The sequence below is a fragment of the Ammospiza nelsoni genome, chromosome 8 (assembly GCF_027579445.1).
Source record: "Ammospiza nelsoni isolate bAmmNel1 chromosome 8, bAmmNel1.pri, whole genome shotgun sequence".
NCBI classification, from domain to species: domain Eukaryota; kingdom Metazoa; phylum Chordata; class Aves; order Passeriformes; family Passerellidae; genus Ammospiza; species Ammospiza nelsoni.
The window spans coordinates 18686223-18701030 of record NC_080640.1 but is presented as its reverse complement, the minus strand read 5'-3'; the positions used below and the strand labels follow the sequence as shown (position 1 = coordinate 18701030).

The following is a 14808-nucleotide window of genomic DNA, read 5'->3' as shown; positions in this document are numbered from 1 at the left end:
CAGTGCAGCTTTATTCCAAATTGGGAATGGATGTTTATAGATCATTAACCAGCTCATTCTTCAAGCCACAGTACATTTCATATGAGTGAAATGAAGCAGTCAAATATGTACAGGACTTGAAAGAGATTTTGGAGCATAAGCTTTGTGGACACTGGTTTTTCACTGAAAGATGTTCTGGAATATCAGAAAAACAACAATTCAGTATACTACTTCTTTATTTTGCAGTATAAATTGTAATTTCACAAACCCTCATTGTAATCACAGAGGATAACCCATCTGCCCAGTCATTGACAAGCTCTATCCCCACTACAGTAGACAGTAAGTTTTTGGGAAAGAAGTCTATATTATTTACCACAAAATATCCTTATGTTTGTCTTTACAAATAGATTACAAAGAAACTGAAAGTACAGACAGAGGTACTTCAAACAGAGTTTGTAAAAACCCTGGAGTACAAGCATCTATTCCTGGTGGAACCTGTCAGGTGGTAGGGGCAGCAGCAGCAGGGCTCTCAGGGAACTCGTGCAGGCAGCCTGGCATGTGAGGAGCCAGACAGCAACCACAGCTGGGTGAGGTAGATGCAGAGGAGAATCTGTAATTTTGCACAGGGTAGTGTGTCCTTCCCTGTGTGATTGCCTACTCTGTTAAGAGCTGGCTGTGGTGATTATAAATGCACCATACAATTTTCTTTTCTAAGCACTCTTCTCTCCATAAATGGTCTGAGTGTTTCATTCTCAACAGACTGGGGAATGACTGTCATTCAGCCAGAGCACTCCTGAGTTTGGGAGCTGGAAACTCCTCACTTGGCTAACGTGGAACGAAAGAGACCTCATAGTCATGGGGCATGTTTGCCATACTGGTGACTACTGGGGTGATGTCAATGTCTTTGTGATCCACAACAGGCTTCAAAGTGAAGTTCTGCAGGACAGATGTTAAAAATATGAATATCTCCATCCGGGCCAGACCTTCTCCTGCACAGATGCGTTTTCCTACAATCAAAAAAAAAAACCAAAAAAAGAAAGAGGTCACAGTGGCGTATTTTGCTGATAACTGATTTTAGCCACAGTTCCATGAAAACTGAGACATCTCAGACTGCACAGGCAGCACTGCAGTATTTTGGGGAAGCATGAATGAAACTAGGAACTAAAGGTCCAGACCAACAAGAGTGCTCAGTGAGTGAAGGCAGTTTGAAGGCTTTGGTTGTTCAAGTGCTGCTGCTGTTTGATGGTTTGAGAGACAAGTTGTGTGGTTGAGTCCCACATCTTAAACATCTTGTAGAAGGCATTGGAGGAGTTCTTGTGTTTGCTAAAAAAGGAAGTCAGCTGGAACTGTAGTACAGGGGTTAGAGCTTCCCAGAAGTGACTCTAGCAGATGTCAGCTGACATTGTTGTACAGATAATGGTGATGGAGCCATGAAATCTTCAGAGAGATTTCAGGACAGGATGGTCTGGGATCTGAAATAGCAAGAGGTCTTACCTGTAGAAAATGGCATGAAGTAGTCACTCTTTTTAAAGGTACCATTTGCATTCAAGAAATGTCCTGGGTCAAATTTTTCTGGATTTGGAAATTCCTTGCTATCATGTAGGACAGAACTCAACATAGGGAATATCAGAGTGTCCTGAATTAACAAAAACAAAAGGTACAATGGAGATATGTTAAAGCAAGGAGGCCCTAAGAAGTTCCCAGAGCTAAACAAAAGGGTAGTCAAAGTTTAACCACTTTTAAATGAACATTTAATGCACAAAAATATATGCCATTGGTATGGCAAAGATGTTTTTTAGGGAATTTTCATAAAGAGTCTGTTTAGAGTATTTAATATTGTGTCCAAATAAATTACAGCTTACAGTGATGTGAAAAAACCCCCCAGAAATATCTCCCTCTTCATACAGAGGATGCAAAAGTATTTTCTTATTTTTTTCTAATACAAGGGCTTGGACTCAGCAACTTCCAGAATCCCCTTACCAAAAAAAAAATTAAATTGAGTATCACATTTCAATGCTTTTGAAAATAAATACAAAGAACAAAACTCAATTGTTGTTTTCAAGAGATTATGACCTTTCTCAGATACAGTGTAACAGACCTTGGGGATAAAATAGTCTCTGAACTTGGTGTCTCTGATTACAGCATGTGGGACATTAATAGGAAGGAAGTCAATGTATCTCTGGATTTCGTGGATCACAGCATCTGTAAAGGGCATCTGGCTCCGATCTGACATGCGAGGGCTTCGCTCTCGGCCAATCACGGAATCAATCTCCTTTTGCATTTTCTCTGTTGAGAAATAAGTAAATGTTGAATGAACAAATCCCCCATCTGTTTGCCTGAACCTCTCCTTATATACAACAAAATATGCTTTTAGCATGCCAGGAATATACGATTATACTCAGTACTAACATCTGCTTCTTGTGAAGACAACTAAGACTTACACACATCTCCACACTGCTAAAACATACTTCCTTAGTCAAGGGGAGTATTGCCACGTGTGGTAGTGACAGGAATTGTCCAAACTGATCCCACAACCTATTAAAAATTTTTAAACTATTTATTTCCATTACCTACTATTTCTGGGTATTTATGAAGAATCAGAATTGCAAATCTCAGTGTGATGCTTGTGGTCCCTGTTCCTGCAAGGAACAAGTCGAGTGTGGTTCTGCTCAAGGTCTCAATGGTGAATTTTGAGTCAGCATTCCCTTTCTCCTGCAGGAAGATTTGGCAGAAGGTTTTGAATGACAAACCCAAGAAGTATGCTTAAAAAGAAAAATTCTGTACCCATAATGTAGGTTTATCTTTAGAAAGAACATCTAGTGTTCTTTAAAAAATACGCTTACTCTCCAGAACACCAGCATTTATACTGGTTTACTAAATAATATTATGATATGGAAGGAGCATTGAATTATATTAACCAGATTGATCTTCAGCTTTCATCACTTTGGCTCACGCTGTTAATTTTGTGTTTTAAAATCCTTGATAAAAAAATGGAGAGGATAAAAGGAAGTCAATGTGTCATGAAGAGCAAGTTTCTCTCTGTATTTGCAAAAACCCAGTGTCCCATCACAAGTAAAAAGAAAAGATCTGATTCAAGTAGTGATTTCCATGTAATCTAATACATCTCTACTCTTACAGTACCTGTTCCATTTTATTAAGAAAAGCATCAATAAAATCTCGAGGACAAGTGGGATCCAGGGTTTTCTGGTGTTCCATTACGATATCTGTTGTAAATTTATCAACTTTTTCAAAATTTTTTATCAGTCGTTGATGAGGTCCAGGTAGATAATCCATGACAGTTGGGAAAAAATTATATAGCTGTAAAAATAAAGGGATGAAAAAGCACATTCTGATTAATGTGAATAAACTAAAATGTTCCCCTGATTGTAACTATGAAAATGGGGCAGTTAAACTGTTTTGGAACAGTAGGTCTTTCTTACTCAGGATTTTATGGCCATTTACTTTATGGTTTGACTACATTCAGGGATTTGAATATTATAATAACTAACAAATAGATTAAATAAAACCAGACACACCTGTGCTTGTATAGCGGTTTGGAGCTTGTTGTTTTCCTCTATCCAATCAATTAAACTTAGAAAACTCTTGTCCTCATAGTCAAACCGATCCCCAAAGATGATGGAGCAGATGATGTTGGAAACAGCGTGGATTAGGAAACCACTGGGGTTCAGAGGTTTCTCTGCAACAGCCATCAAAAAAAGGTATCTTGTTTTCAGTATTTCATGGATCAATCCCTCCTCTGACCCTACAAAGTAGTTTCACATTCTCTGGAGATCCAGAATTTTGCACTCCTTTGAAAGGACAGTGAAGGGCCTACCAACTCATTCTTGAGGTGAACTAATTTCACTCTTATGGTGGTTTATCTCTTCTGTCTTGTTCTCGGCAGAACACTGGTCTGAGTGCCTTTGTTGCTCTTCAGCTAGCACATACCTGTCTGTCTTACAGACTGGTTATTAGAAACAGCCTAACATTCCCACAAAATCCCAATGAAACCATGGAGACTTTGCCTGAACCATTTCTTTAGGTTATTGCACTCTCCTTATTAACTCTATTAGTGTAACCTCAGTTACATAACCCTCCCCTTGGCATTCAAATGCCTGTGATCAAAGTCCAGTTTTGATAGCACAGCTGCATGACTCCTGTGCAGAGAATTATGGTGTAAGCAAAAAGCAAGATTAGACCAAAGAAAGAAAGGAAAGCTAATTGCAGACAGTGATAGGGTGCATCTCAAGGGTTCGAGATGAGAAACAATAACATGAAAAGGTATAAAATCCTGAAAGAAAACCACAGAGTGAGAAAATGTCAACTTGGTAGCAGACTATTCCACAGAGCAATAGCACCAGTTCTCTGTTTGACTGGTGACTCCATGGCCATTGAAGACTCAGTGGATATTTCAGAGGTGGTGAGTATATTAATGCTGAATGTAGAAGACACTAGTTATAGCTATTTATTAATTGCATTAAGGATAAATAATGGATTTATGCTTTTTGCTTGTATATATCTTGCTTATAAAACCTTTTAATACACAGTAAAAGATGATGCAACAAGGTGAGCCAGAGTTAGAGGCTTGCATAAGGGCATAAGAAATATAGTACTACTGTGATAGTCAAAAGATAAAAGCAATGGAGGTGAGAGTGTTTTCTCTGTTTTATGAAACAAATGCTTATCTAAGAAGCCAGATTGAATTGTCTAGTGGCTCATAGAAAGCAGTGATGCTTAATCATTCTTTTAGATCTATTTGCTTTTCCCCCTTGCAGAATAGGCACACATTGAGGGCTGGCAATGAAAAGGGTGGCTGGTACTGTGCCACCCTCAGGGGACACATTTAGAAGTAACACTGACTTATATAGTACTAGAAAACACATTTACAGATTGGAAGCAAGTGGGTAGCCTTATACCCTGCCCTCAGAAGCAGCTTATATACCTGTTCCCATTGGACAGCCCCATCAATACTGGGATCTATTGTCTTGTGTTCAGATGGACCCAACCCCAAATATCTGCAAATGAGTTCTCTGGTCACCTACTTCTTCAAGATCTGTTTACACAGAGTTGCAGGAGACAGGGTGAAGAAGAGCATACTTGATTATCTGACAGCATCCAGCACTGTCTCCATGGCCGAATTCCATCAGAGCCTTGGCTCTGTGGCAAAGCCATTCCTTTTGCTCCTTCCTGTCTTGTTCCTCAAGCACAATAGGTTAAAAGGTGCTTTCCAAGCCTCTCTCTCCTACTTTTATCCTCCCTACTGTCACAGTACCTTTGACTGATAATTTTGCCAACTGATAATTTTACCTACAGAAACAGGGAGCAGAAACAGCAGCCATACACCCACTCCTTGGGTCATAGATTTTGTGAAGCAGCCCTACACCCCTTATTGTCTAATTGCAGATATGCAGTGTCTCAACAGGCACAAAGTCCTTATCATACCATGTGTGTTCTTGAGCCTCTCCACCAGAAAATGAGCTTCCTCCTGGATTCGCTCCTCAATGCCCTTTTTCCCCATCCCAAAATCCCGCAGGGTGGTGAGTGCAAATCGTCTCAGCTGCTTCCAGGTCTCCCCATTGCTGGTCACAATGCCTGACACAGGGAGGAAAAACAGACCTTCATGATGAAACAGGTTTTTTTCCCTTTAATGGGAGCAACACAGTAAGTACTCAGCATGAAAAGACACCTCTCTGTGGAGTTACACTGCAATTGCTATCTGCCCCAAACCATAACTTCTCTGCAATTCTGAAGGTGACAAATTTGATCCATCTGTCACAGCCCTTGAATAAAACTGACTTTATACCCAAGATAAGAAAAACTATGTTACCAAGTAAGTAAGAAGTAACACTGAATTGGTCTTGGACACAAGGCCTTTGCACTGACATAACCACTCAAATGTTCTGCTGTGCACCTGCAATAGACCATATCATTATTGACAATACCAATGGTACTGCACTGTATATATAACATCATGGAATATGTGCTAGAAATGTCATACCAGGGACTGACCTGGTGAATAATCTCATGACCTGATCTGGACTGTGGCCCTTACTGGGTCAGCCTGTATTATCTTATCTTGTTATGCTGGGGACTTTCCTTTTGCTGATTCCCTAGTTGTGTCTATATTCAGAATATTTTCAGAATATTTTCAGAAATGAGAGAATCAATGTAAGACTTTAGAGGCATATTTAATGTACAAAATTTTAGCCAGAGCTTGGAGCATGCTGGAAATAAAAAGGCACTCAGTGAAGCCATCCTGGGACTTTAAATAGTTCTCCAGAGGACCAGTTTACTCAAGAGTTCAAGTAATGAGCTGGGTTTTTTGCCTTTAATTGCTGATTTGTCTGCAAGAAAGTAGTAAATGAAATCTAACATGCCCTGCTGCACTGCCCTCTCAGCTGTGGTGGAGCTCTTTCTGAAGCTCTGAAAGCATCTGTTTTGCATGCTGGCATTACCAAGAACATACCTGTGCCTTGGAAGAGTTTTTTAATCAGTGGTAGAGAGCCTCTTCCACTGAAGTCATCTCCTTGATCAACCAGGGCTTCTTTTACCACATCATAGCCATACAGCACCACAACCTTTTGTGGGCCCAAATGTACCGTGAAGACAGGACCATACTTCTCACTGAGCTGCAGGAAAGGTGAGCACAAAGAGCAACATCACAACACCAATGATAATCTTGTGACATTTGTAGCAAAGAGGTCTGAGAGGTGATGTGTCATTGTCCCAACACTGTTGAGACATGACATTGATTAACAACAGTGCAGTGATCTTTCAATTATGAGTTACAGATGAGGGATGAGGGAAACATACAAGAAATAAGGAATATGAATGGAAATGGCAAGTATCCAGTCCAAATCTGAGAAAAGAAAATAGCCCTTCACAGGGCTGGCAAAACATTTTAGAATACCTTTGTGCAGGACATAGTGGATAGCAATTTACATGAGCTCTAAAATCAGTTACATAAACAACATGGAAGCAAATGCCTGAAGGATTTTTGACCACAAACAGTGAAACTGCCTCTCAAAGGGGTATTTTTGCCAGTCAAAGGAGGGAATAGACAGCACAATTCACCTCCAAATATTTTTACTTCAATTTTTGCACTTGCTACTTCCACTCCCAGGAGATCCTACATATCTGCTAGGGAGCAGAGGCAGCAAAATGGAGCAGGGCTCTCCCCCCAAAAATGGCCAGGCTGTGTTGCCAGCGTGGTGAGGAATTAAGCACAGGAAGATCATACTGCAACAGCATCAATGCCTTGATTGCAAATCCACTGCAAATTGTAGTACTGTGGTACAAATTGTGAGGTCAGCACATAACTCATTTCACTATGGTCATTGCCAATATATAGACTGACTTATAATATATAGACATATATATATATTTATATATACACAGCTGTAATATATAGGCTTAAAAATACAATAGATTACTGTGATTATATATAGACTTAATAAGCATGTGTATCTGGGAAACCTTTTGTTGCTGTTTAACATTTGCTCAATGCAAATTAAACTTGTGAATTTAGCTGAGAACAGTGGGATTGGACTTTGTTTTATATGCCATGAAGAAAACATAGGAAAGAATAAGACAGTTCCTTACCTCTTTCAAGCTTTTAGGCAAATTCCATGGGTTTATCTGGAGCAGGTTTCCAACAATGGGGAATGCAGTGGGACCAGGAGGCTCCTTCCCTTTTTGAGATCTGCTTCTCCATGTGGCAAAGAGAAGGCACGAGATGCAAACCAGCAACAAAATAGTGGTCACTCCCAGGGCCTCCATGGTGGGCTGAGGAAGTCAAGTGTCAGAAAAGCCCAGTGCTGGACCTGTAAATCCATGCTTATTTATATGCTGTGGTACCAAATCATGTGGTTGAAATTAGCCAATAGTGCCTTACCATTCCTGTTGAGATATGAGTTTACTTATTAATCTGCTAATGATAAGAATGAATGTTATTAAAGCTGACTGTGTTAGTTATGTAATTGTCCTAAAGCAATGGTAATTAAGACCTGGCAAAGCCCTGGTAGGGAAACAAGTAAACAAGGGATGAGAATGTGTAGAGAGCAGAAGATGGTAAAAACTGTAGCTTAAGAAGGGAAATAGAAGTATTAGTGGAATAAAAAAAAGAAATAGCTTTCATAGCTTTCATTACCTTAGGAAGTCTCTGTGTAATAATAAAGAGGCATGACATTACTCTTGGAGTAATCCTGAATGAGAATCTGCAGAGGAAGATTGGTTTTCTCTGTTTATCTCTGATCTATGAAGCTGGCGTTCAAAGACAATGCAGTGGAAAATGCTGGCAAAAGAAATGAAGTGTGTCGAACACTTACAGAATATTCTGAGTTGGAAGGGACCAACAAGGATCATCTAGTCCAACTCTGAAGTGAAGGGCCCCTACAGGGATCAAACACACAACCTTGACATTATTAGCACCATCTCTAGCAGTTCAGCGAGGCTCCGTATGAGTTCTCTGTAGCAAAATCTCTCTGAACAGTTCCGTTTGAAACAGCTGTCTCTCTTTTATTCTCCCTCCTCCCCCTCACACCCTCCCCTCTGTTTTTGAGAAGCTTTATGTGCCACAGCCCCAGACCCCAGGCAGGGGATGCTCCCTGGGTAGGACTTGCCCCACAGGAGAGCCCTCACCTATCCCCCCACAGGCTCTGGTCACACTCTGACCACTCTCCTGCTCTTTGCTTCAGACACCTGGGTCTCTGCACAGCACCAACTGACAATGGATGAGCCTTAAATTGGTGTCAGTCTCCTTGGCAGTGCCTGTTTCTCTTTACACACCAGGGAGGGAGCTCATCCAGATTTTCAGACAACTAATGTCAGATTAGAGGTATCTCACCCAAACAACCATGTCAGGGACCATTTCGGTCAGAGAAATAGGTTCTTCCACCTGCCAAGACATTTCCCACCCCATTCCATCATTTGACACGTAGCCAAAATGATACTGACCCCTTAGATGCTGTGATGCTGGAAGGATACGTTAAAATGTATATAATCTTATTTATCCTATACATAAAAATACATATCCTATACATAAGAATATATATGTATCTTAATCTCTTCTTTGTCTCCCTGATATAAAGGAAAACAATTTGTCTTCCTGCATGAACTTGTTGGCTTAGAACTTGAGTCCACATTTGTTCAATTAGTTTTTGAGTGTTCCTGTGCACAAAAATGGCCAGACATACTGTAAACACCACACTTTGTTCTCTCCTGAGTTGTCAGAATGGGGCTTAAGGATGGGTAGGTTTTATCTTTAGCCCAGTTAGCTGAGTACTAGCAGATTCTGCAATAGTGAGGAAAGAAACATATCCAGCTTAAATTTAGATATTAAAAAGGTGGATGTACAAATGAGCTGACAGTCTCACCTATTAGTGGGGAAATACTGATACTTCCAGAGAATAGGACATCTCACTTTTCTTATGAGCTTGTTTTCGTGAAATGAGCCAGTCACTGAAGAAGTTTGTTTTTCCTCACTACAAAGGAAGGCTCTGGAGGCATACAGATTTACACGTCTGTCTGCTAAGGATCTGTTTTGAGGCAGATGATTCTAATTCTCTGACCATTTCTCCTGGTCTTAATGGGGTTTTTTATCAGCAACAAATTCTACAAAATCTTGTGCAATGGGCATTACTTTGAATATTGCACACCAGGGTATTTAAAACCAGAAGTGGGCAGATGAGTGAAATTGAAAGGAACCTTCTAGGCTTTGGAGGGGTGATTATATTGCTGAAAACAGTCAGTTTTATTGTCATGAAGGAAAAACTCCTGTTGTTTGCTTTTTCTTTTCCTTTGCTTTTGTAGATAAAGTGCCTTGCATTCCTCTATTGGCAGCCCTGAGAGTGAACAACTGCTGTGAAGCCTAATGCACTGGAAAAGCAGTGCTTTGCTTGCAGCATCATCCCACATCCGGACATGGCTTTTTTATTATTTATCTAATTACTCACATAATCCCCAAAGGGTTTCAAAATGGTGTTGGGAATAAAGCCAGAGCTGCTTGGAGGGATCCATGAGTTTAACCGGGAAGAGATTTAACTGCCAAAGGTCTTGGGTCACCTCTGATGACAGAAAGACAGGGATTATTTGAGTGTGAAAGGCTATTTGAGTATGAAGGGTTCATCTGGGTCTGAAAGACCCATCCTCATATAGTTCACATTCAGAGGAAGCACCTAAGAGACTCTGTTTTCTTCCAAGCTTTCTTCCCAGTGTGGTAGGAAAGCAGATGCTGGGGCCTCTGGTCTTGTTACAAATTGGCACCATTCTCTGGCTCCACCTGTGAATTCGAGCTCAAATTGACAGGGTGGGATGCTGCTGTATGAACCAGTGTTTCAAATTCCAGGCCTTCCTTAGAATGCCTTCTGGAAGCTGCTGCTTTTCTGGCCTGCCTAGTGGCATGCATGGGCCAGCTCCTAGGACTCCATCCTGTGTTTACACGTAGCCTTTCATCTGGGACCTGCACTTAATCAGCTTCTGTTGTCCTCCAGATTAGGTCTGTGAGAAAACAGACACCTTTTTCTCCCCAGAACAGCCCCTTCGGGTGTATTCCCAGCCTGCTCAGGCATACTGGATCTGGCTCTCTCACAGCAGCCAGCATGGTGCCACAGTTCAGATTTGTGACCGTGGAGAGGACACAGTAGTGCTTTAGCTGCTGCTGAACAATGCTTGCACTGCACTGAGGCTCTCCTGGTTGCTCCCTCTGTCCCCAGCCCAAGTAACAGGCTGGGGGATAGCAAGGGATTGGGAGTGGACACTGCTTGGACAACAACCAAAACTGCCCTAAGAGATAACCCATGTCTAACATCACACTCAGCAATGAAAACTGGGGAATTGCCTGTCCAGTGCAGCCAGTGTTCAGAGACTGAGTGATCATGAGCCTTTTGGTGGTGGGTGAGTCTTTGCATCACTTGTTTATTTTTTCTGTCTCTGTTTAACTCTCTTTATCTTGACCAGGAAATGTTATCGATTTTGTTTTTCCAGGTTGCTCCCTCATCCTGTTAGAGAGAAACCTAGAGTTTGCACAGTGGAAAGCTGGGTACAGACTATTAGCTAGTGTCTATTTCATGGCATCCAGGCACATGCTACATAAATGTAGCAACTTTTGGTATTTGTTCCTTTCTGTATTTTCAAATAGGCCAAAGGAGGTGGCTTTTCACACACTATGCCCTTGGGCTGTGGAACACAATTTTTCAAGATGTATGTGTCCAAAAAGTAACCAGGCCAATTCATGAGAGCAAAAATCCATTGAGAGTGCTCAAACACAGAGATACCACTGATAGCTCAGGAATCACTGGCGACTGAAGCAGTCTGAAAGAATATTCCTCTGTGGTAGCCACGTTTGGTTTTATTCTGTTCCTTGGGAATTAATTTTTAAGTTAATGTTGGAATTTGACAGGATTCTGGGCTGCCTTGACTATTGTCAAGATCCAGCACATCCATCCTTGGGTTTCTATGTCCTTACATTAAAATGTGACATTTCACTAAGCATTTCCATTGAGATGGCTTAACCCCAGCTGACAACTGAGCCACTTACCACTCTTATCACTCTCTCTCTCCAGCAGGATAGAGGGGAAGAGAACCGGAACACTACAAGTGAGAAAACTCATGGGTTGACTTGAGAACATTTTGATAATTGAAATAAATAATTATGATGATGACAATGAAGACACAATTATGAAAATTAAACTTAAGAAAGACAAGTAATGGAAACTAAAAACAATTGCTCACTACCAACAAATTGATGCCCAGCCACTGCTGGGCAGTGGCCCCCAGCCTATTTCTCTCTAGTTTACGCATTGAGCATGTTGCATATGTATGAAATATCCCTTTGAACAGTTGGGATCAGCTGTCCCAGCTGTGTCTCCTCACAACCTCTTGTGCTACCCCAACGTTTTTGCTGACTGGGTGGTAGGAGAAATTAGAAAATACCTTGAGGCTGTGCAAGCACTGCTGAAAAATCACTACATCATGCCTGAATTATTAACACTGTTTCCAGCACAAATCAAAAACATGGCCCCATACCAGATACTATGGAGAAAATTAACTCTACCCATCCAAAACCAGGACGGCAAGCTGGCAGAGTAGTCTGTGGAAATCATCTTGCCTGTTCTGCTGCAAATAGCAACATCTTAGCTACTAAACTTTTACTGTTTTCAGACAGGACTTTCCTTAGTGCTATGTAGAAAATCCAATATCTACCTCTGCCTTATTTCTGGCAGTAATTTGACAAAGAATCTGCCATGGTCAGCAAGTATTAAGGTTCAGTGATATCTTCAGTATTCAACAATTTATAACACCCATATCTGTAAGATGCTACACGTTGTACTACAGATAAGATACAAACCACATAGTTTGTTTTCAGATCACAGAAATTACATTTGACCAGCTAGAGAAAAAAATTTGGTTAAATATTTATGTATGAACTCACTAGACCCAAAACATAACTCAGTTGAAAAAGGATGAAGTCAATGAAGTTCACTGCAATGGAGTCAATGAAGTTCACTGCAATGGAGTCAATGAAGTTCACTGCAATTGAGTCAATGAAGTTCATTGCAATGAAGTCCTTTGCAATACATGGCAAACTGCTTTTCAGTAATCAGAAGTGCAAGGAAATGAAGCTCGTAACAGCCTTTCCACTGGACCTGTACTGTGATTCCACCAACAGCAAGTCTCTATGTGGCTGCTATACCCTATCATCTCTCAGTAAGGTTCTTAGTTCCAGACTGTGATCAGCATAAAGAAAGAACAGGCACTTCCCCAAGTCAGGAAAAAAAGAGTCAGGAAATGGGAAAAGTCAGTCAGGTGCTATACGCGGTAAAAAGAGGCACAGAAGTGAAGGCTGCCAGTTTCAAAGAGGGTGTCTGAGCTTGGCAGATTTCCTGAGAGTGCTGCTCTCAGCTACCTGCATGAACAGCTGAGCTCATGCTGACCAGCTGCAGAACCACTGTGGCGTACAGCAGCTCATGCAAAAGGTCTGGGAGACATTGAAGCAAAGGGGCAGCATTGTCACTGTCCCCAGATGTAACACAATCATCATAGGGCACGGTGCCCACTATGCCTTTCCAAAGGTTGGCCAGGAATCTGCAGCACAAACAAGGTCTGAGCACAGAGCTGCCCAAACTCTAGCTAGGGCCTTAACTAGAGACATTATGCAACTTTAGAAAATTACTTATCATCATGACAAAAAATCAGGCAAGCACATAGTTTGCTGGTAGTCTGTATGCTCTGAAAACTGTGCATATCATAAAGAAAAATGGTAACAGAAAATCTCACCAAATTATTTAAAATTCAAGAAGAATTCAGTAATCAATCAAGTAACAAAACCTTTGTTAACATTCCATGATATCAAATAACTACAGTCATAAGGGAAACAGACGATAAATCAGGCATTTAAAACACAAAAAAAGCAGTAACTGATGCTGACACCAAGTGATAAAATATATGCCTTCATCATGTCTTTCAGTCCTGCCAGAGACAAATGCACAGAGGTAGCAGAGTGGCTTGAGAACATGAAAGAGGAAATGAAAGAAACACAACAACCCCAAGAAGTGATCCCAAAAAAGGGCCCATGTAAAAACTCTCCTGCTTCAGGTGTCATCCCTGTCTCCCTCAAGTGTGAAAGTGGCTGTTCCCCCCTCCCAACCACTGCCTTCTTCTACACATATCACCTCCTCTGGAAATGGTGATGACTAATGCATGCTCTTTCATATACATGAAAGATGCCCCCTGTCTTTTTTCATTTTTTTGAAATATTGAAAAAGGAGCACATTAACTATGATTTATTTTCCCACTTAAGAGCTGTGAAATATATGATATTTCAATGAAAAATTGTCAGGAAAAAAAAAATCTTCCTTCTTTCTCTGTGACTTTCAGATAAAATTATTAATTGAAGTAAATATCCCAGTAGGGCTATGGCAAAAGATGCAGAGTGATCCACATGTGGTACTGTACAAAACATTCTCTTAGTATTCAACAGCTCAGATGACACAGCTGCTAAAAGCAAAACAAACATTGCACAGCTTATCTACTGTTTCACAAGGACTTGGCACAAAAGATATTTGATTTATCAGGGCAAATAAATTGGTTAAATGTTTCTTAATGAACTCAGTTAATCCAGGCATTACCTAAGGTTCCAACGTCAGACTTTGTAACTAGATTTCACTGAAAATTAAATTCCATGACCTCTTTCAGTGTTCCCTTACCTTTTTCATTGCACCTTTCGTGTAAGGTACATTGACTCATTGGAAAAGAGCTATTAAGGATGGATTATTATTTTTACTTGATCTGGGTGTAACTACCTACCTGGGGTAGATCATGTGATGGCAAAGGCCTGCCTAGGCAGAAAATCATCAGGTCAAGCCTTAGAAGTAGGTCCTGAACTTTGAATGTCTCACAGACTGTGTACAAAATCATTCTGCTGTGGAGTTAGACAATGAATATTCCTTTTCTGAGGTTTCCATGCCTGCTTTCAGAGATAAGATGATTGACCTTTCTCTCCCTGCTTTGCTCTGACCATTCTTTTTGCAAGGTTTCTGCACAAACACAGACTTTATAAAATGAGCAAATTTAAACTTGATGTTTTCTATAATCTCTTGTTTCTGCCATCACACACACTAATGCTCAGGCACTTGTTGCTATCAAAAGAAGCACAAAGAGAGTGGCAGATTTCATTTGCAAAATTCTGGAGATGCAGGTAGAGACAGAGATGAGGGACTGACTGGTTGGTGACATGATGTGCCTGAGAGCTCTCCTGCAGTCACAGAGCTGTGGTAGCCCCAAGGGCCCCACACTGGTACCTCATGGCCACATTGCTGCTGTGGGACTGCC

At 40.9% G+C, this 14808-nt stretch overlaps 1 protein-coding gene across 1 annotated transcript; it reads right to left on the bottom strand.

The window, feature by feature from the left end:
- Positions 1 to 197: 197 nt before the first annotated feature.
- LOC132076209 (cytochrome P450 2H1-like) lies at positions 198 to 7796 on the bottom strand. Its single transcript, XM_059477164.1, has 9 exons — positions 7582 to 7796; positions 6446 to 6608; positions 5422 to 5571; positions 3516 to 3676; positions 3121 to 3297; positions 2550 to 2691; positions 2078 to 2265; positions 1474 to 1615; positions 198 to 986 (listed from the first exon to the last, which is right to left on the bottom strand). Exons 1-9 carry the CDS (start codon positions 7756 to 7758, stop codon positions 805 to 807), a joined length of 1482 nt encoding a protein of 493 aa, XP_059333147.1. The 5' UTR covers positions 7759 to 7796; the 3' UTR covers positions 198 to 804.
- Between the last annotated feature and the right edge of the window lie 7012 nt (positions 7797 to 14808).

Excerpts from the sequence above, each read along its gene's own strand:
- LOC132076209 (XM_059477164.1), bottom strand. The coding sequence starts at position 7,758 with ATGGAGGCCCTGGGAGTGACCACTATTTTGTTGCTGGTTTGCATCTCG. Across the intron at positions 5,572-6,445 it reads AAAACTCTTCCAAGGCACAG|GCATTGTGACCAGCAATGGG; the intron begins GTATGTTCTTGG and ends TCCCTGTGTCAG. Across the intron at positions 3,298-3,515 it reads AAACCGCTATACAAGCACAG|CTATATAATTTTTTCCCAAC; the intron begins GTGTGTCTGGTT and ends TTATTTTTACAG.